Raw genomic sequence first — 20,507 nt, forward strand, 5'->3', positions numbered from 1 at the left:
TAGCTTATAAGTCTGAGAAGACAACATGTTGTCTATCGGATTCAGGCGCTGCTCTGAACTTCAAATGCTCTGAGTGTTGCTACACCTGGGAAAATAACAATTAAATTAAATTCAACAAAAAATGTATTGAGTATTATGTGTAAGGCTCTGTGATAATAATAAAGTTTTGTAGTGTTTTAAAATTTGCAGTGTGATTTGTAAAAAAAAAAAATCTGACTCACAATAATCCTGTCATGTGAATACTATTATCCCCATTTTACTTGTTACACTCAATTTGATAAGTATTTCTTAAGCACCTACTATGGTCCAAGCACTGTGCTGGGTGTTAGGAATATGACGAAGTGAAGTATGCTTTGCTCTCTAGAAGTTTTATTTCCACTGGGATAAGAAAATAGGTTTAAAGAAATGTGACTTGACCATAGTCACAAAAATGGTATATAGGAGAAGCAGAAATTGAACCCAGGTCTCTTCTAACTTCAAGTCCAGTACTTAAAGGAAAAATGTATGTGGAAAGAAACACATCTGGCAAGCTATAGGAAACAGCTTAAGCTTTAAAATCAGGCAATGGGAGGCAAAGGTGAGAAAAGAAGGGCAGAGTATTTGATCCCTAGAACAAATAACTGACATTTCCATAATACTTGGAGGTTCACCAACTGCTTTACCTACATAATGTCATTTGAGCCTCACAGTGACTCTGTAAGGTAATAACCAAGGGTATTATTATCCCTCCTTTACAGAGGAGAAAACTGACGCTTACTGAGACAAAGTGAATTACACATGGTCACTCGTCTAGTACCATTCCATTCCCCCACCCCCACCCCACCCTGCCCCAAACACACACACACACACACACACACACACACACACACACACACACACTGACACAGAGTATTTTATATACACTTAGAATCTGACTAATAAAAGAACACCAATAATAAGAGGAAGAAGTACGGTAAGGGAAAAGAACTTGGACAGGTGATAGCTAATAGCTCACATTTATGTAGTGCTTTAAAATATGTAAAAGTATTTTATAAACATTATCTCATTTAATTCTCACAAAAGCCCTGTAAAGTAGCTATTACTGTTATCCCGATTTTACTGATGAGGAAACTGAGGCAGAAGTTAAGTGACTTGCCCAGGGCCATACAGCTAGTAAATGTGTAAATATCTGAAGGAAGGATTTCAACTCAGGTCTTCCTGACTCCAAGTCCAGAATTCTCCCCACTGTATCATCTGTCTGCTTCAGTATCATATACCCCCTCCCCCCAAAAAGGGTGTATGGAATGGGAGGTCACTATGGTGCCACACTAGTCTTAGAAGTGCCATGTATCCGTCCCAGTCACCATCACAGTCCCGGTGTCAGACCCACTCTTTTGTTAAGGAGCAGATTAAACATAATAAGTATCTTACCTCTATTTTAGTGCCTGCTCCACCTCTCTAACCCCTCCCTCTACTTTGAATCGCTGCGTAGTGCAGTGGTCCATCCACTTGGCTAGGGTACCATGATTGGCCACACCAGAAAGATAACTTGTAGGACACAGGTGGCAGGATGAACAGTAGAGGAATGATTACGCATGAAAACTTTTTAAAAAAGGCAATTAAACCCAGCTACTGGATCAATGAAAACAAAACTTCAGGATGCTTGAGGGTGAAAAATGAGTTAGACAGATGTAGAGAAGATAGAGAAAAAGAGGGGAAGAGAAAAAAACAGAAAGAATGTATATGAGAAAGATGAAACTTAAGTGAGAAAAAAAGAAGAAAAAAAAAGGTGAGAAACGGGACAATTTTAAACTCAGGTGATTCAAGTAAGCCCTGCTCAGTTCTTACAACGTTCCTCTCTAGAGATTCGAAAGTGACCCTTCCTCGCTCAGGATCTGCTGCCAGAGATCTTAGCGTTCCTCTAAGTCCAACTCAAAAGCAGTTTGTGGTAGTTCAGTTTGCACGTGTGCTTTCAAGTCGGTTCTGACTAGTTCTGCCTCTCCTTTCTGCTCATCACTGGCTGAGGCTAACCCACATCAGCTCCTCAGCAGCGCTTAGCCAGGATCAGAGGTTGCTGGGAGACAAGAGGTGATTCCATCACCTTGCTGTCCCCTTCACAGAAGCCAGTGATGAGCTTGATCGATGTGCGTATACTAACGCTTGCTAAGGAAAAGGAGCCAGAGACACCTAAGCGGACTGCCTGCCTGGGAATAGCAGGGTGAGTGTCCAGCCCTCTACTCCCTGGTCCTTGCCACAGGTGCTGTGATTCTCAGTTGGCTGGGCAGGTCTGTCACTCAAGAGGAGCCAGCTACTGGCCAGGATTAGAAAGAGGAGCTGAGGAAAGGGAGGGGAGGAGTGGAGGCGACTGGGTGAATTGCTGTGGCTGCCGAAGTTCACATGGGACCGACTGGCAGAGTGAATCCTGCATCGGCAAGCGGGTAGCACCCTCTGGCCTCCTGCCCTCCCATTCTGCAGCCAATCCACCTCCTCTGCCACCCGCTCCTCTCTGTTGTCCCAGTGGGGGCTCTGGACCTACCTCCCACCCCCTGCTCCTCCTGCTCCTCCTCCTCCTCCTCCTGCCTGCCTCCCTCCTCCTCTTTCTCCCCGTCTCCCTTCCCTCCCCCTCCTCTCCTGCAGCTCTGAGGGTTCCCAGCTCATGCTGCTGCTGCTGCCGCTGCCACCCCTCCCTCGGTGCAAAAGAACAATAACACTTACTGGCACCCGAGCTCAAGGCAGAGAAATAACCTTTTGCATTAGATGGCATTGAATTGTCTCTCTGGCAGATTTGCAAACGGTGCAGCTGTGGCAAGAATACTTTGCCCTAAAGACACTTCAAAGTTCAATTGGATGAATAACGCCATAATTCAATTTATTTGAAACTCTAAGATCTGAAGAAAGGGACTGTTTAGGTGTATTAGTGGTGTATTTTTCGTCTTGTAGTAAGTGGTTTTAATTTAGAGGAAGGGCACTGGGGGGCTATCGCCATGACCTTAAGGAGCTGGGTTGTATTCTGGTTATTGCTGCTCTCTGAAATAGAATTAAAGGTAAGTTCTTTTTTGCGTACCTTTTATTTTTAGAGTTTCTGAATTAGTTATTGAGACATGTCTTAGTTTGGTGGGAGGAAGGCGAATGACAAATTACTCCCCACCCGCTGCTTTTTTTGTTGTTGTTGTTCTTTATTTTGACTTGATCTCGTGAAGTGTTTGCAAATGTTTTCTAGCGTGCACCTGTGTGTGCTGTGGAAACAGCAGCTGGCGTTCCTGGAAGCCAAAACTTCCCGCATCCCTCGCTGCACTCAGAGTTAGCGGACTTGGTGGAAAACAGTGGTAAGTCAATAAGGTTTGGGATTCTAATCCTTGAAACTCAGCAGCTCATAAATTCGCTCGATACTTGGTTATGTGGTGCTGTAAGTGGTCGTAATTGCAAGGAACACATCAAACCCTAATTAAAAAATACTTCTGTGCTTTCTTCTTATTTCCTCACAGCACACCCCATAATTAGCCTATCCTTAGTATTTTTTTTTTTACTGTATTGCCTTGTAAAACTGTAATGACTTTGCTTACCAGGGAAATAATGTCAAATGTTAGGAAAGGAGCGTTCAAATGTGTTTGCTGGAGAAGGTGGGGGGTGGGAGAACATGAAGTTTTAAGAAAGTGGTAGTAGCTCTCTTGGTTTCTAAGTCATGGGGAAGGTTATAATCTACTATAATTACTATCAGGCTACTGCTTATGAAATTTAGAATCCTCCTTACTTATTTTGGATATCAAAACAATAGCCTATAGAGAGTCAATTGCTGTTCACAGTACCTGTCAACTTTTTAAAGTGGATTTGGCTCAAGTCTATGATCTACTTTTTGTCCTGTGGAAACACTGAAACTTGTAATTATATGCTAAAAATGTAAAACCAACGTTATTTGACTTCATGAGAGATAATAATTCAGAGTAAAAAAAATCCTTTTTTTTTAATATTGGTCTCATTTTAAGCATCACTAAAGGTGTTTTGATAGTATGGTGTTCAAATTTGTTGAGTATGTATCGCTTCATACTGAAAACAAACAGGGATGCAGGTAGAAGGAGGAATTCTTTTTCTTGAGCTTATTTCTTAAAATTTGTCATGAGACCCTAAGCATATAAATAATGATATAGCTAAGGATAGATATTTACCACAGGTTCTCAATAGCTTTTAAAATAAGACCTGAGTTTGAGGACTATAAAACTCAGAGAGTTATGAGATGAGTTAAAAGAATTAACTGAGTTTGAGAATTCCTGAACACAAGAGCATGTCAAGAAAAATAAACGTGAGCAGTTAATATGTACAAGAAATATTTAAATACTGCCCTACTTGGTTCAGAATGCTGTAGCAAAATCCCCAAAACAAAGAAAGGGCAATGCTGAGATTTGCACCAATGTAGATGAGATCCACTAGAGGGCGCTAAATGTAAACATTACAAAGTGATTGGGAAATAAATTTTTAGTGTTGGTAGAGCAAGGTTATCTCTATTTATAGATTTTCCCACTTTTTCCTGAGATTTCCTTGAGCCTTTTCCATTACTTCACTTCAAATCATGTAATGCAGTCTGTTTAATTATTTTTACATGAAATGAAGCTTTTGAGAGTACTAAAATACTTTATCTGCAAATTGGTTTTCCCTTGCCCTAACCCCCAAAAAACAAACAAACTTTTTTTTTAATAAACCAAAAGTTAGCTTGGTAATATGTGATCCCATATCCTTTTTTGAAATTTAATAGTACTCAAACAATAAGCACTCATAGAATAATTTCAGACAACAATAAGTAGAAGGAAAGCTATGTGAGAAGATTTAGAGTTCAGTTTTAGACCTGAATCTTGCCTCTCCAACTCACAATCTGTGTGACTTTGGCCAAGTCATTTAACTTCTGTAGCCTTTGTGTTTTTTTTGTTTGTGTTTTTTTTTTTTGTCTGTGAAATAAAAGGCCTGGTCTGAATGTCCTTTAAAGGTGTACTATCTGTGGAATCAGAGGAACTGACTTCAAATCTCATTTCTGCTGCATACTAGCTGTGTGACCTAGGGCAAGCCCCTAATCTACCTTCCTGGGCCTCACTTTCTTCAGCTGTTAAATGAGAGGTTTGCCACTAGATAACATCTGAGGAAACTTGGAAGCTGAAGCTTTAGTTACATTAGCTCCAAATTCTAATTGTCTCCTGGGTGCATTTGCATGAACACAATTTTCTTTGAGTTTTTTGTTTGCTTTGTTTTTAATACCAGCAAAAGTAGATCTGAGGTCATCTGTATTCATGTTATCAAGGACATGCATATTTTTGATGACTGGTGCTTACAGTTCTTGGAACAAAGTAAAACAAAGCAGGTATCATGCCAATGATGCCTATCATAACAACACCTATCAAGCTAATTAAAATGGGCTTCTGTTAGCTGCAATGAAATGACATAAAAGTAAAGATGGATCATAATATAAAACTAGCATTTTTAAAGTGCTTTTAGTTTTGCGATAATGCACTTTACGTGTTAATTCATTTGATCAGTGTAAATCCTTTACACTACTGGAGAAATAACTCAGTGTGCCTACCCTACCTACTAACAATCCTTTTAAATGTCATTTATGGTACAGAGGATCACATACCCATCATCATCATCATCATCATGATGCCTAAAAGTACATAGAATGTTAGTGTTGATCAACAAACCATTGGGTATGGGGTATCTAATTTAAAAATTGGACTTAAAAGTCATAGAAACTATTGCTGTTTCCTATTTTAAGTGATTGGCATAAGTATAAAACAGAGGAAAAGGAAATCATCATCTTTTCTTGGAGGCAGAAATAGTTTTCTACCTTGAGAGGCCAAGTTTATTTTCAGTGAAGAAACATACCAATTACATCATCATTTGATATATTTTGTCCCTGACTAATATTCAGTAGTAGAAGACTTGAAACCTTTTCTGTTAATTTTCATTCATAATCCAAATAATATTAATTGAAGCAAAAACAAAGAAGAAAATTTTTCAACTATTAAACTTTTATTCATTTTATTTAATTATTTAACTTTTAATTTTAAGCTAACTGTAGAATCCTATTATGGGTAAGGTAGACTCAATGCAATGATTTGCAGTAATTTTAGAACTTGTATTTATTTGACTCTAGAGATAACGAGTATTAAAAGAGTATGCACAAATATCATGGACATATAGGGTTGGAAATCGACATATGATTTAGCTTGGCACAGTATGCTATGACTTGGTAAGAGAGAATATTTGCCTGCTTATTTTTGCAACAAAACTGAGCTGAAGTAAGACTGAGCAGTCCAAGATACTGATGTGAGTCACCATTGGGAGAATTTTCCTCTTACAAAAATTATGCATGAGTTCTCAGTTTAAGATAGCCTCAAAAATAGCAAGTTTTAATGACATTTGAAAACTCTGGCTAAAGTTTTTCATGATTAAGACTTCTTTTGAAAGAATCTTTGAGTTATTTGTAAAATTGCACTGATGAAAATGGGTATGTCAACTTTACTTTCCATAGAACAATAAATAAATAAATTGAATCTGTAGATGTTAGCTTTTCCAAAACTACCTGTACATCATCTGATAGGTATGCTTGACAGTGAAAATTCACTTTAGTCTAAACTGGCTCCTAGAGGTAGATGTCTTATCTTGCCACATTTCTTCTATCTTCTTTTCTAATAAGGCATGCATCTTGTTCGTATCAAAATATCAGAAGATGTGTAGCAGTAAGATTAATCATTTGTTAAAGACTGATGCATTATTTTTGGAAAAGGGGTATATTTATACAAAGAAGCAAAAAAGGGTACAGCCTTAAAGAGTATGGCTCACATTATTTCATCTGATGGCTTTTAACATTTTTTTACTCATTCATTCATTCATTCATTTTTGGTGGGAAGAGTTCTTAGCTTTTAATGTGTTCAATGAAAACTGCTGAATCACTCTTGTTTTGAACAATTTAGCTTCACTTCTGTCATCACTTCATGGCTACAGCTGAATTGATAACATTACAAGGCCAGTGAGTTGGAAATAGCCACATTGGAATCAGCCAACTGTCTTTGTCCCCTTTAGTGCAGAGCAAAGGGTCCAGGATGAAAGTGAGCATTATCAATTGTAAGTGATCCACATTACGGAAAATGTCCATTAAATGTAGTGATAATGTATTGGAAGTGTTCTTATTTTCCTCCCTTTAGATATTCAAGATTTAGTATTACTTAATGAAAGCCTGTCACTTCTCCATGTTCTTGCAATAACTGTGTTGACTATTAACTAACTTTATCTTGCTTTCCTCACTCCATACCCAATAAAAAGAACTTTGTAATCTGTTTCCATTTTTCTGTAATCTAAATTGTTAATCAATAAAATTAGAACTGTGTACTTTTATAGAAAAGTTAGAACTAGTATACAGAAATACTGTGAGTAGTTATTAAGCATACTTATAATTTCATCATTCTATTCGTGTGATTTTTCAGTGGCTATAGAATCTGAGTTGGAAGGGAACTCAGAAGTCATGTATTCCAACTCATGCATGAACCAGTCATTCCCTGTATGGTGTCCTCAACAAATAGACATTCAAGCCTCCACTGAATACTCACTGTAGTAATAATGCTATGAATAATATTAACGACAACAATAGCAAAAATAAATAAGATTTGAAATGAGGAACACTTGAACTCAAGTATTATCTTTGGCACATACTGGCTGTATGACCCTGGGGAAGTCACTTAACTCCTCAGGACATAAATTAACTCTCTAAGACTCTAATCTAAGTTGCAAAGAAGGTATGGCCTGCATTGGTGTGAGGTTCCTCACTGAAAGATTCCTACACCAATAAATTCATAGGCCCTATCCCAAACCCATGTTGTTATTAATACTGGTAAACTATGAACTTACGAAAATAGTCCATTCCATCTCTGAATAGCTCTATTGGTTTGGAAGTTTTTCCATACATTGAATTGAGCTCTGTCTCTTTATTATTTTTACCCATGGTTCTTAGTTCTGTCCTGTATAACCAAGCAGAAAAAGTCTAATCCTCTTACATGACAATTTTTAAAATATTTGAGAGGCACTGTAGCATAGATTACTAGACTTAAAGTCTAGAAAGACAAGGGGTCAAATTCTGATTTGATTTATTACTTAACCTCCTTCAGCTTCCATTTCCTCATCTGTAAAATTGGGTTAAAAAGAGGTTTAAAATTGTGCTAAGTTACAGCACTTATCTCACAGAGTAGTTGTGAGGCTCAAATGAGACAATATGTATGACGTGTTTTACAAGTCTTAAATACCCATATATATCATATACACATATATATCATCTTATTTTTCATGTTATTACTATTATTGAATATGGCTATATTGTTCCCCTTAATCTTCTGTAGGTTAAAACTTCACTTGTTTTACCATAACTGAATGCTCACTAGATTATCAATGTTGTCACTCAAATGTGGTAGCTAAAACTGGACTATAGACCAGATATAGTCTGATTAAGACAGAGTACAATAAAACTGTTGACCTTTCTCTTTTTGGGACACTTCCAATCGCTTTCGGGGAATACCCTATCATAATGCTGAGATTCATATTGAGCTTAGAATCTACTAAAACACCCACTTCTTTTTCAGAAAAAAAAATTGTCTTGCCGTTCCCAACTTATAAATCTGATTTTTTGAATCCAAGTGGAAGACTTTACATTTATTTTTACTAAATGTCATGTTACTGGAGTCGGCCTTTCTCTTTTTATTCAACCTGTCAAAATGTGTTTCAAATGTGCTATTTTAATGGCTAGCTAGGTGGTATAGTAGATAGAATGCCAGGCCTAGAGTTAGAAAGACTTGAGTTCAAATCTGGCCTCAGATACTTATGAGCTGTGTGATCCTAGGCATATCACTTAATGCTGTTTGCCTCAGTTTCCTCATATATAAAATGAGCTGGAGAAGAAAATTGCCAACCATTCCAATATCTTTGCCGAGAAAGCCCCAAATGGGGTCATGAAGAGTCAGACATTACTGCAAAGAAAATAACTAAACAACATTGTAATGGCTGAGTTTAATTTCATAAAGCTTTGTTACTTAATATTTTGTTTCTTTGGTACTGCATGACCACTGCCAAAAGCTAGTGCTTTCCCTATCCTTAGAGTCTTCAAAACATGTAGCCACTTTATAGCTTCTGACTTTAGGGACAAGGATAAACCTACCTACCTTCTTCCTTCCTTTCCTCCTTCTTCCTTTCCTTCTTTTCTTTCTTCCTACTTTCCGTTCTTTTTTCTCTCCTTTTCTTCCTCCCTCCCTTATTTCCTTCCTTTAGAAACTTTTATTAAAAAAAAACCTTTATGTTAAGTGCTGGAAATGATGAAATTTCCTTTTGACGTAGCTCCTGTCCCTCCTAGGGCACAAAGAAGAATAACATATAAACATGGGCATTTTGTACAACTTTACATGAGTAGTGACCTAGATTGGGGGCAACGAGATGGAGAAGAGTGGAGCGAGGAAGGCTTAATGAAAGTGGAGGTATTTCGAGCAGCGAGAACAAATTGAAGCATACTGTTGAGTTAGAAATATGCATGACTTTGTGAGAGAATGATTGAACTTGACTAGAGATAACATGTGCAGAAGGTTAGAGGAATAAAGTGAAGTCTACTTAAAGAAAGTCTTGAATGCCAGACAAAAGAGTTTGAATGTAGTAGTCAAAGGGAAGATGTTAAAGATTTTAAATAAAGGAGTGATGTGATCAGATCTCCATATTAAAAAAAAATAATAACCTGATTGTAGTTGTATGAAGAATAGTTAAATAGGGTATGGGGAGTGGAGGTGGGAACCTATTAGGATGTTACTGCAATCTTCTCAAATGGCATTACTGAGGACCTCTAATAGGATTGTGGGAGTGGAAATAGACAGTAGGGAATAGATGTGAGATTTATCATGAAGTTGGATTTAATAGGACTTTACAACTTACATATGATTAGTGAGTGAGAGAAAAGAAGCAAAAGTAAATTTAGAGTTTCAAACAAGCTTGGCGAATGGTGGAGCCCACCTTCTGTTACTGGTTTCTACCTCTGCTAGTACCATATAAGAGGTGTGTGCTAGCATCTTCCATCTGCTCTCAAGTTTCTAAGGATCTTAGGGCTCCTGACCATCTACTTGGATGTTTAGCCATTTGCTTTGCTCAGCTTCCTGGTCTTTATCTGACTACTCCATGAATCACTGCTTAGCTTTGCTGTTATTCTGGTAGTTTTGGGTTAACTACCTTTTTCTAACATTGCTCTGACTTTCTATTCCTTTACATCTCCATATTTCCAAATTTCACTAAAATCTGACTTTGCCTCATCTTCTCCCACTCTCTTCAAACCTGTGGAAAGAGGAAAAGTTTGCCTACTTATTATTCCGTAGTATGTGTGTGTTCAGTTGTTTTTCAGTCATGACTGACTCTTTGTGACCCTGTTTGGGGTTTTCTTGGCAGAGATTCTTCAGCTCATTTTACAATGAGGAAACTGAGGCCAACAGGGTGATTTGCCCAGGAAGTCTGCTAGTTACAGTTTGAGTCTGAGTTTGAACTCCCCAAGATGAGTCTTCCTGACTTCAGGCCCAGCACTCTATACTCATTGGCATCACCTAGCTGCCCATTCCATAGTATAGACCACTAGTATTCAATCAGTGTGAGCACAGGAACACATTGATGGATAAATACAGAAAGGCTGCCTGGTTTAGTGGACAGAGGACTGGATCCACAGTACAGAAAATCTGGGTTTGTATACATTCACAGCAAAAAGTCTTACCATGAATTCCATGAAGCCATTGTTTGAAACAGGAAGAACTTTTATTAACGACCTGGCCAGAACAGGTGTTCCCCATGTGGACACACATGTGTCAGATATACAACTTTTTATTTCCTATTCTTGATTGGAATTTCCTTCCTGTTTCCCCATTGGCTGGATACTATAGAGCTTACAGCCTATCCGAAGTGCCTAATTTCCCCATGTGAGTCTCTGCCCCTAATTATATCTCCCATTCCCCACAATTTGGTGACCCAGGCTCAAATCCACTTTTGCCTTTATTTGGGAGCACCCCTTTTGGTGTTAATCTGTATCTAACCTCAGAACTGATTTTCAGCCTGTTTGTCTATTTACCCACCAATAGCTTTTTCTTATTCTAATTTGTGACTTCCTTTGTCCAACTTCTACCTAACCCTTAGATTGTATTTTAGGTTTCAGGTGACTTTTCTGGAAAACCAGCTATTCCTCACAGAATAATAATTCTATCACTTATTGGCTGTATAACTGTAGATGTCACTTAACCACTCTTAGTCTCAATATCCTAATCTTTAAAATGGAGATAATAATATCACCTACCTTATAAGGGAGGAGGGTAGTGAGGATCAGATGAAATGACATACGTAAAACACTTTGCAAAATGTAAAGCTGTACCTAAATGCAAGCTACTAGATTATGTTTTTTCATCTTGCCTTTATGGTGTCCGAGCTCAGAAAAGAGCTATTCAAAGTTTTGAAAATTCTGAGACGTTATATTGAGATACAATATAATGGGCATGCCTCAACTGCAGCACCTTAATTGTGTTGAGAATGTGGCTCCATCTCTGGCCTAATGATTGTTGAAAAGAAACAAAAAGAGCTAGGAATTAATAAATTGCCTTAACTATGGGCATTTTTACCAAAGCTGATTATTTCAGGCTAAAACTATATAAGAGAGTCAGTTATTAATTTTTGTGTGTCTGTGTATGTGAGTTCATGTAGGTGTGTGCCTGAATGTGTTTCAAAGCAAAGGGATAGACTACAGGAAAAAATCTGTTATATTCACAAAGGGTTCTTCTCTAAACACAATCTAACCCTTGAACAACTTTACAAGGATGCAAAAACAGTCTACAACTGGGCACCAGTGAATCAAGTTCCCCATTTTAGGCAAAGTGAGGTCAGATTTTCTGATTTTGTACATATTAATGTTTTAGATAATAAATAAAGATTTAGATTTTAAATATTCTGTGATCCTACAGCATTTGGAGATGTAATACATTTCCTTGTTGCTTTGAGTGAAAGTAGATATGTAGATGGATGAAAATTATTTTTCTAATTAGCTCTCCCATTTTTTTGCACTTTTAAGTGAAAGGTCATTTCAGATCTCTAGGCTGACCTAAGGATAACAAATCTTTCTTATTCCATGATGTTAGATTATTTAAAATATCTTCATTGACTCAGGGATCTGGATTCAATTAAAATATGAAGTGTTAATTCAGAAAATAATTAATTAAAAATCTGACTCGTGATTGTCAGGCTGTCAATCTCACTATAATATTAATGATACAGCTTTCATCTATTTCTTTTTGCTGGAATTCTATTCAAAGTCAGACATTTAAAAGGGCTTGGAACAAATTGTAGTCTGGTGTCATACCATAAATGCATGATGATGATGATGAAGATGATGAAGGATGATGAGGAGAAGGAATTATTATTTGTGGGCTTTGGATTAATCCCTCTCAAATGCCTTAGGACAAATTGTTAAAATATTTTAACATATTTAAATGTTAAGAGTTTTTCATCAGATCTCAGGAAGAGGCTGTATCAGAAAGAGAATATGCAAGCTGGCACTGGGTGTGAGGGAGGGTCTATACCTCATTGTGTTAATAGTGCAAAAATTTAGGATCATTGATTTAGAAATTGAATGGAGAATTCTCATTTCATAAGGCCCAAATAACTGATGACCAGAAAAATATGATCATGTAGGTGTATTTACAAGTCAGAGTACACACAGTTACAATGAAGTATATTTTTTCTCCCATAGGGTGTTAGAAAAAGATCCTTTAGCCTTTGATTTGCAAAATAATTTACACAGCTATGGTAGCAGATTCCTTTCTATGCATATGCCAGAGACACAGAAGAACTAAAAGCAAACTGGTATGAGGCACTTTTTCAAGTTAGCAAGCTCTAGGGCTGAGACCAGGTGATTTTCAGCCATTTCCATCAGACTATCTATAGCTTCAGCAAAATACCATATCCTTTGGTTGTTATACACAATCTTTAGATTCAAAATGTTTTAAGTATCCACCTCTACCTCTTCCAGATACACATACATACAAAGCCATAATTTCTAGTTGCTGTTCTTTAATATCCTTGTACAAGAACTCAAATGGATTTGTGATTTCATCTATTTAAATGTCCGTTTGCCATGATGCAGATTGCAACCTACTTATGCCATCTTATCCTATGCAACTCTATTCATTCTACTCCTCCACAAAGTTTTCCACTGGGTGACTGAAATTTTGGTGAAGATTTTCCTTATGTTCTTCTCATATCACAGAAAGACCAATGGATTCTGGGTGGGTTTTCAACCTATTTTTCCTTGCATTCACCTCATAGCCAGCCTATGGTCTTTTTTTCTATCATAATATTTTCCTGATAACATCACATCTTCCTGTTCTTTATTCTTCATTGACTCATCTCCTTATTGGACACATCATGGCCTCCTCATACCCATCATGAGCCTCCATATTGCCCTTTGTGTGAATCCATTTTCATTTCTTTAGGGATAGTCTGTTCCACGTCTTGCAGTCATATAACACCACAGGTAGAATGCTGGTATTTAAAAGATGGGCCTTCATTTTGGGGAGAAGTTTGTGGTCATTAAAAGAGCATAGCAGTTTCCTGAAGGCAATCCAGTCTACCCTCCTCCCACTTGCTATTCTCATTAATAACCAAAAATAGTCTTTAAAATGTTATTGGATCTGAGCTCTTGTGAGATCCCTTGTGATTTCAGCCTTAGATCTTGGTGCAGGAGGCAGAAAATTCAAATGTCACCTTAAAGGTTTTCTAAGTGATTTATCTAGATACATGATAGGCTAAAAAAATTGTAAGTAATATGAAGAAGGATATTGAAAGACTCCGTGAAGCATGCTGTGCAATTTGATCAGAGGCAATGGAAACCTTTTCAATAGGAGGCTAACAAATTGTGTTGGATAGGAACTGATATATCAAACAAGAATGACATAAATTGTAAAAAAGTAAATGCAAAAATTATGTGTTAAAGGGTGTTATTTTCAGGATGGGATAACTCTTTATTTAAAAACCAACTTTCTTAAATACAATGAACGTTCAAATATGAAATAGACTAATAAATGAATAAGAGGAAAACTGATGTTTCATAAAAATTAAGATATGTTATATATTAAACAGAAGCCAGATTTACAAAGCAGAAAAATTAGGACATTTCTGTTTTCATAAAGCTTCACTATTTTTCCTTCTTTTCAAATAAGACCAGAGTCCTTTACTTCCTTTGGTCACAGAACATTACTATAAATCATACAGATAATTTTGAGGGACATTTGAATACTTTTGCATATCTGTCTATTAAATACACACATATACAAATATTTGTTATGTACTTACAAAATATATATCAGTACATGTATATGTGTGTGCACATTATATACACATATAAAACTTAGATAACGTGGGTATATGTTATACATACATATTCTATTTTGTTTAAAGAAATAGCATGATTACATAGGTTAGAGATTTTGTTGTTCACTTGTTTTTCAGTCATGTCTGACTCTTTGTGACCCCACTTGTGGTTTTCTTGGCAAAGATACTGGAATGGTTTGCCATTTCCTGCTTCAGCTCATTATACAGATGAGGAAACTGAGGCAAATTGGGTTATAGGAATTGCCCGCAGTCACACAGCTAATAAGTGTCTGAGGCCGGATCTGAACTGAGGTTCCCAACTCCAGCCCTAGTACATTGTCCATTGCACCACCTAGCTGCCCTATGGGCTACAGAACTGGTCCTGATATCAAGAAGCTCATATTCATTGTGTGGAAGTTTCAAGTGACCATAGGCAAATTATCTTAATCTTTGTGTTCAGTCAATTCTCTAAGTCTATAAATTGCATAATAGTTTTTAATCAGCAATGGTAGGGGGAATTTCCCTGTCAGGAGTTCCACGTACTAAGGAAATCACAGGTTCAGTTCATGAATTATTTGTTTACTATACACTTCAGATTAAGATATCCTAGACATACTCTTTCTTAAGTATACCTCATTTAATCGTAAAAAATTTAAGTACTCATCTACAACATCACTATTTCTTTTGCTTGATTTAACTCTTGTTTTCTGCTATTTGCCCTCCAGAATATGAAATTGTATCAGCTTATGAAGTACACACAAATGGAGAATATATGACACATAAAATTATGCACCATCAAAGGAGAAAGAGGTCACCTTCTCAACTAGGAACTGATTCTCTTCACCTTCGGCTCCATGGATTTGGACATGACTTTCACATGGATCTTAAAACTTCTGACAGCCTAATAGCTCCTGGATTTATGGTACAAACGTTAGGAAAGAAAGGCACTAAATCAGTACATACTTTCCCACCAGAGGAATTCTGCTTTTATCAAGGCTCCTTACGATCCCACCAGAACTCATCGGTAGCACTTTCAACATGTAGAGGTTTGGTAAGTCCACATCTTACCAGTTATATGCATGGCATGATTTAAAGCAAGATTCAGAGTAACTGTGTGAGCATATTTACAACAGAAAGGAAAGCGGAGAGTAGCCTTGATTATGAAACATGTCTTTACAAAAGTGAGGTGAAAGTCACCAGAGAATATTTGTTTAATGTTTGAAATATATTGAATAGCTTAAAATGTTATGTTCTGAAATTCTGGGCAGAAATGATAATAATGACCCCATTTTTGTTGTTTTAGTCTGGATTATTGGTGGGGAATGAAGTTGCCTTATGAAGCAAGAATAGGTCTTGTTAATACCAACAGTCAGATACATATAGCCATGGTTAATTTGTTGCCAACTTTAGATAGAAGATGTCTTACTCTGATCTTCTGATTTATGAGGCAATCCAGAGGAATGACTTCATAGCAATTAAAGCATTTAATGCAGTAGGAAAAGTGTGTGATCTGAAGTGAGAGGACCAGGGTTCAAGTATCTGCTTCATTATTTAGTGCTTGTGTGACCTTTGATAAGCCATTTGAACTTTCTTGGTTTATATTTCCTAACTGGTTGGAATGGGGAGTTTAACTATTATAGTCATAATGCTTAAAATATTATTTCATTTGACCCTTTTAGCAACCCTGTAGGCAGGTGCTATTATTATGCCCTTTTTACAAGATGAAGAAATTGAAGCAGACAGAGATTAAGTGACTTGCCCAGGATCACCCAATTGGCAAGTACCTAAGGTTGGATTTGAACTCAGGTCCCGGTTCCAAGTCCAGCATACTACAAACTGTGCCACCTAACTGCCTCATGATTTGATTACTCAGAAGATCCCTTCTGTTCAAAATCTGTACTTTATAAGTTTGCTATACTGAGCATTCCACATGCTTCCTGTCCTACTTCAAATTTGTATATAAGATCATATATGTAGAGCTAGCAGGGGACCTTGGAGGACTTCAAGTTTAACTTCTTCATTTTATAGATACTAAGATGATGAGAGATTAAATGACTTGGAAAAAATTCATAGCAGGCCTAGGATTTGACCCAAGTGCTTTGATGTCAAATATAGTACTGCCGCTACTGTCTGACGTTACTTCCATTCTTCCTATGAGCCTAATCTCTGTGCCTATAAGAAAAATCCAAAACCCCAATAGCCAATTTATATCACAATTGTGAAGTGAATTCAATTCAATTCTGCACATTTTAAGCACGTACTTGGTGCATAGGATTGTGTTGGGCTCTGTGTCATTGTTAGAACAATGTCTTTCCCATTTTGTTAATCTAAGAGGATAGTATCAGCTCTATTTGGGGAGGTTACAAGGAGGGGAACAAACACATTTTGCCAAAAGTCAAATTGATTTGAACCTCCTGGGTTGGGGGTTCAAACCAAACTTGAAAACTTGATAGTCTTTTACTTTTGGCAAAAATACAACTTCCTTTTTATAGGGAAAGAGCTTGATAGATGAGAAATTTCTTGGACTGAATATCTAACCAAATGTTTCTGAAAATATCAATGAGCCAAGTGTGAATAATAAGAAACATAAGATAAAATATTACCTTTGAGTTCACTCAACTTTAAACATTAAAGGAGAAATGTGTTGTCAAAACACTTTAGTGATTTTGCTTATCTTAAAATATTTGGCAAACAGTCTTTCAAACATTCTCTGCATCCTGAAAATTCTATAAGGCTATAAGCCTTGATCTATTTCCCCCATTTGGAATGATTAAATTTGGGTAGATCACATGTATGAAGTCTTTGCATATATGCTTGCTGAAAAGCCAACAGTTAGTGACCATTAAGAGTTGACCGCAAAATATGCTGAGTATTTACAACCTGTTAACTACTGAAGAGAATAGGAAAAGTTGAGATTCTGCCTTTTAGTGTTATGTAAGGCAGATAGGTGGTATAGTGCATAGAGTGACCATCTTCAAGTTTAGAAGAGCTAAATTCAAAACCTGCCTCATATACTCACCAGCTATATGATCCTGCTTGATCCCTGAGCTACTTAATTTCTCCCAGACTCGGTTTCTTCAACTGTAAAATAGGAGAAATAATAGTACCTATGTCTCAGAGTTGTTGTAAAGACACTCTCTCTCTCTCTCTCTCTCTCTCTCTCTCTCTCTCTCTCTCTCTCTCTCTCTCTCTCTCTCTCTCTCTACATATATATACATGTATATATATATGTATATGCACCTTGCAAACTTTAAATGCTGTGTAAACATTTGTTATAAACTATCATCACCATTATCGTCATTGTTGTTATTATTATTATTTTCCAGTGTATGTGACGGCATTATAAATGCTCCACTTTGAAAAGTACATACACTAAAAGACTGCCAGGGTAAGATGGTAGTTTTTAGAAATGTTTGTTATGCATCAAGGCTATATGGCAGATTTCTTCCCCACAGTTCCAAGAAAAATAGGTGATCCCTTAACTAACCGGGGCCCAAACCACACAGAAAGTTGTAAGTCGGTTCATGAAAGAAAAGTGTCTCATACACAGCTTCTTTCAACAAAGGCTTCCTACTAGAAACAGAAGTCACCTGTGGGGCAAGGAGATCTGCCTTTAATGTCCGCACTCCTTAATAGTGAATTTGCTTTTGAAGACCAGCAGAAGTTCTTATTCAGGCATCAGAAGTATAAACTCATTAGGAACCACAGCTTTTGGTGAGCCAAGGCTGCTCTGCACAGCAGCACCATGTTGTTAGCTGGGTTGTCAGCCCTTGTAAGTGAGGCCAGGATGGCAGAGTGCTTGGCTGTCTTGCTCACTTTGATCCTGGTGGGAGTTAACAGTGACTGGCTAAAAGAGTAACTGTACATCTACATGAAAGACAAGGAAGTGAAAAATAGAAGAGAAAAAAACTCTTAGACAATAAACACTGTGACTTTACATCATGACCTCTTGGGTATCCTAGTCATTAATCTTACAAATATTTCACTTCCACCTCCACAGTATTTTGTCTGCTCTATGGTCAGTATAAACATGACCTAATCTAGAGGGATGATTTTGAGGTTACGGGGCAATTGTCAAAAGATGTGAAGAGCCAGAGGAGCCAAGATTTTTTCCCCCCTTTATTCCTTAAAGAGGGAGGATATAAGAAAAAAAACCACACCATACAAAATATTGAAGTATAACATTTCAGAGCTAGGTGCTGGCTTTATACCAATTCTTGATTAATGACTAATTTTAATATTAGTATTTCTAATTCACTATAGTATGGGTTAAAAAAAATTAATGACCAACACCCTAGACCATAGTGAGTTTTTCTTACCCTTGTTATATCAAGTTTTAGGCCAAGTTACCTTGAAGTGAACCTCTATATGCAAGCATTTTCATATATCAAAGAGAAACCAAATAAGCTAGCTAAAAGAGTTTTAAAAATTACCAATGCTCAGATTTGCTAATGTTAGACAAAAGAGGTGGGTGTTAAATCATGTTTCTCAGGTCAGTCCATACATCCCTTAGTAGAAAAGAGTATCTCATGGATGACTCAGAGGATCATTGATATAGGGCAATGGACCTCAGAGGTTCAATAGTCTCTAGATTTTGGGGATCACATGCCCCTAATCAGTAAAGAAAAAAATGAACTACCCCCTAAATGTATATATTTACAAATCATGTATATGACTACCATTGAATATTATTAATAACTAATATTACTAATAATTATCCATCAATATCATAACTATACACAATAATATTAATTACTGTTATAATTATTAATTAATAATTAGCTTATTATTAACTAATAATTATGTACATTATAAAATTTAAATTACAAATATAAATCCAAAAAATGAGATAATGATGAAATACTGTTCACTCATAAAGTCAATGGGGAGCCACCAGAATTTTTGAGTAGTGAAGTGAAATGGTTAGACCCACATTTTAGGAAAATTATGTTTATAGCTGTGTGTCAAATGAATTAGAGAGGGATAGAGATATGAGGAAAGAAAACCAGTTAAGAGGTTATTACAGTCCTCTAGGCAAATGAAAATGAGAGCCTGAGCTAGGATGGAAGCTGAGTAAACAGAAGGGGAATGTATACAAGAGATGTGTCAGAGGTAGAAACAGCAAAATTTGCCAATTACTAACTAAGTGGGGTAAGGGAGGTTAACAGACAGATTATGACCCTGGGTTACTGGAAAGATGGTTCCTTCAATAGAAATAGGGAAGTTTGGAAGAGCGATAGGTTTGGAAACGAAAGCTAGTGTACTGAGATCTGAGATATATATATGTGTGTGTGTGTGTGTGTGTGTGTGTGTGTGTGTGTGTGTGTGTATGTATCTCAGTTCACAGAGGTAGTAAGTGTCTGAGGCCAGATTTGAAGTCAGGGCCTCCTGACTTCAGGGTTGGTGCTGTATTCACTGTGCCATGTAGCTGCCCAATGATCACTTCCCTGAAACACAGAACATGCCCCTCTGTGCAGTTATGCAGGTCATGGGGAAGGGACATGTTGAGAGGGGGAAGTGATTTCCCAATACTAATATGTAGTAGTTAGATTATAAATAGACTGAAACATGAAAAGGAGGTGAGGGAGACAAATTAGAACTTTCCCAGTGGAGGGATAGGATAGAATACATTACTGGAACAAAAGAGTAGGTGGGTTGTATTGGACATAGTCACTATGATCAACTATTTCTCTATTGTTTTGTTTTGTTCTTTTCAAAAATGTTTTTCCATTGTTTGGTTGTCTATAAGGATCACAGGGTCAGGCCAATGCTGTCACTTCTAAAAATGCTGTTCTAGTCCAACCCATTCATTTGCATGCAGATAAGGAAAATGATGCCTAGAAGGGTTTAGTGATTCCCTCAAGCCAACCTAGTTAATAAGCAGAGATGGGATTTGAACCCAGTTCCTCTGAATCTAAATTCTTTACATTTCCCACAGTACCATGCTTCTTCTCCTTGGAGTAGAAAACATTCTTTTTTTTTTCATCCACATTCCATGAGTAATGGGAAATATTTAATTTTTAAGGATCAATGCATAATGCATGAGAAACTTGTTCTAATAAAAATCTTATTCACCCAATATTGAATTATTTAAAAAAGTACAAAAGTGAAATAACTACACCACAAACCTT

General features: G+C 36.9%; 1 protein-coding gene across 1 annotated transcript in view; it reads left to right on the forward strand.

The window, feature by feature from the left end:
* Nucleotides 1-2,653: 2,653 nt before the first annotated feature.
* Nucleotides 2,654-20,507, forward strand: part of ADAMTS16 (ADAM metallopeptidase with thrombospondin type 1 motif 16) — a 246,212-nt gene continuing 228,358 nt past the window's right edge. The window contains exons 1-3 of the mRNA XM_021004427.2: nucleotides 2,654-3,023; nucleotides 3,200-3,305; nucleotides 15,102-15,427. Coding sequence (XP_020860086.1) covers nucleotides 2,964-3,023; nucleotides 3,200-3,305; nucleotides 15,102-15,427 — 492 coding nt within the window. The 5' untranslated portion in view covers nucleotides 2,654-2,963. The remainder of the gene's footprint in view (nucleotides 3,024-3,199; nucleotides 3,306-15,101; nucleotides 15,428-20,507) is intronic.

Source organism: Phascolarctos cinereus, unplaced genomic scaffold (assembly GCF_003287225.1).
Source record: "Phascolarctos cinereus isolate Bilbo 61053 unplaced genomic scaffold, phaCin_HiC Scaffold_4;HRSCAF=312, whole genome shotgun sequence".
Classification (NCBI taxonomy): Eukaryota; Metazoa; Chordata; class Mammalia; order Diprotodontia; family Phascolarctidae; genus Phascolarctos; species Phascolarctos cinereus.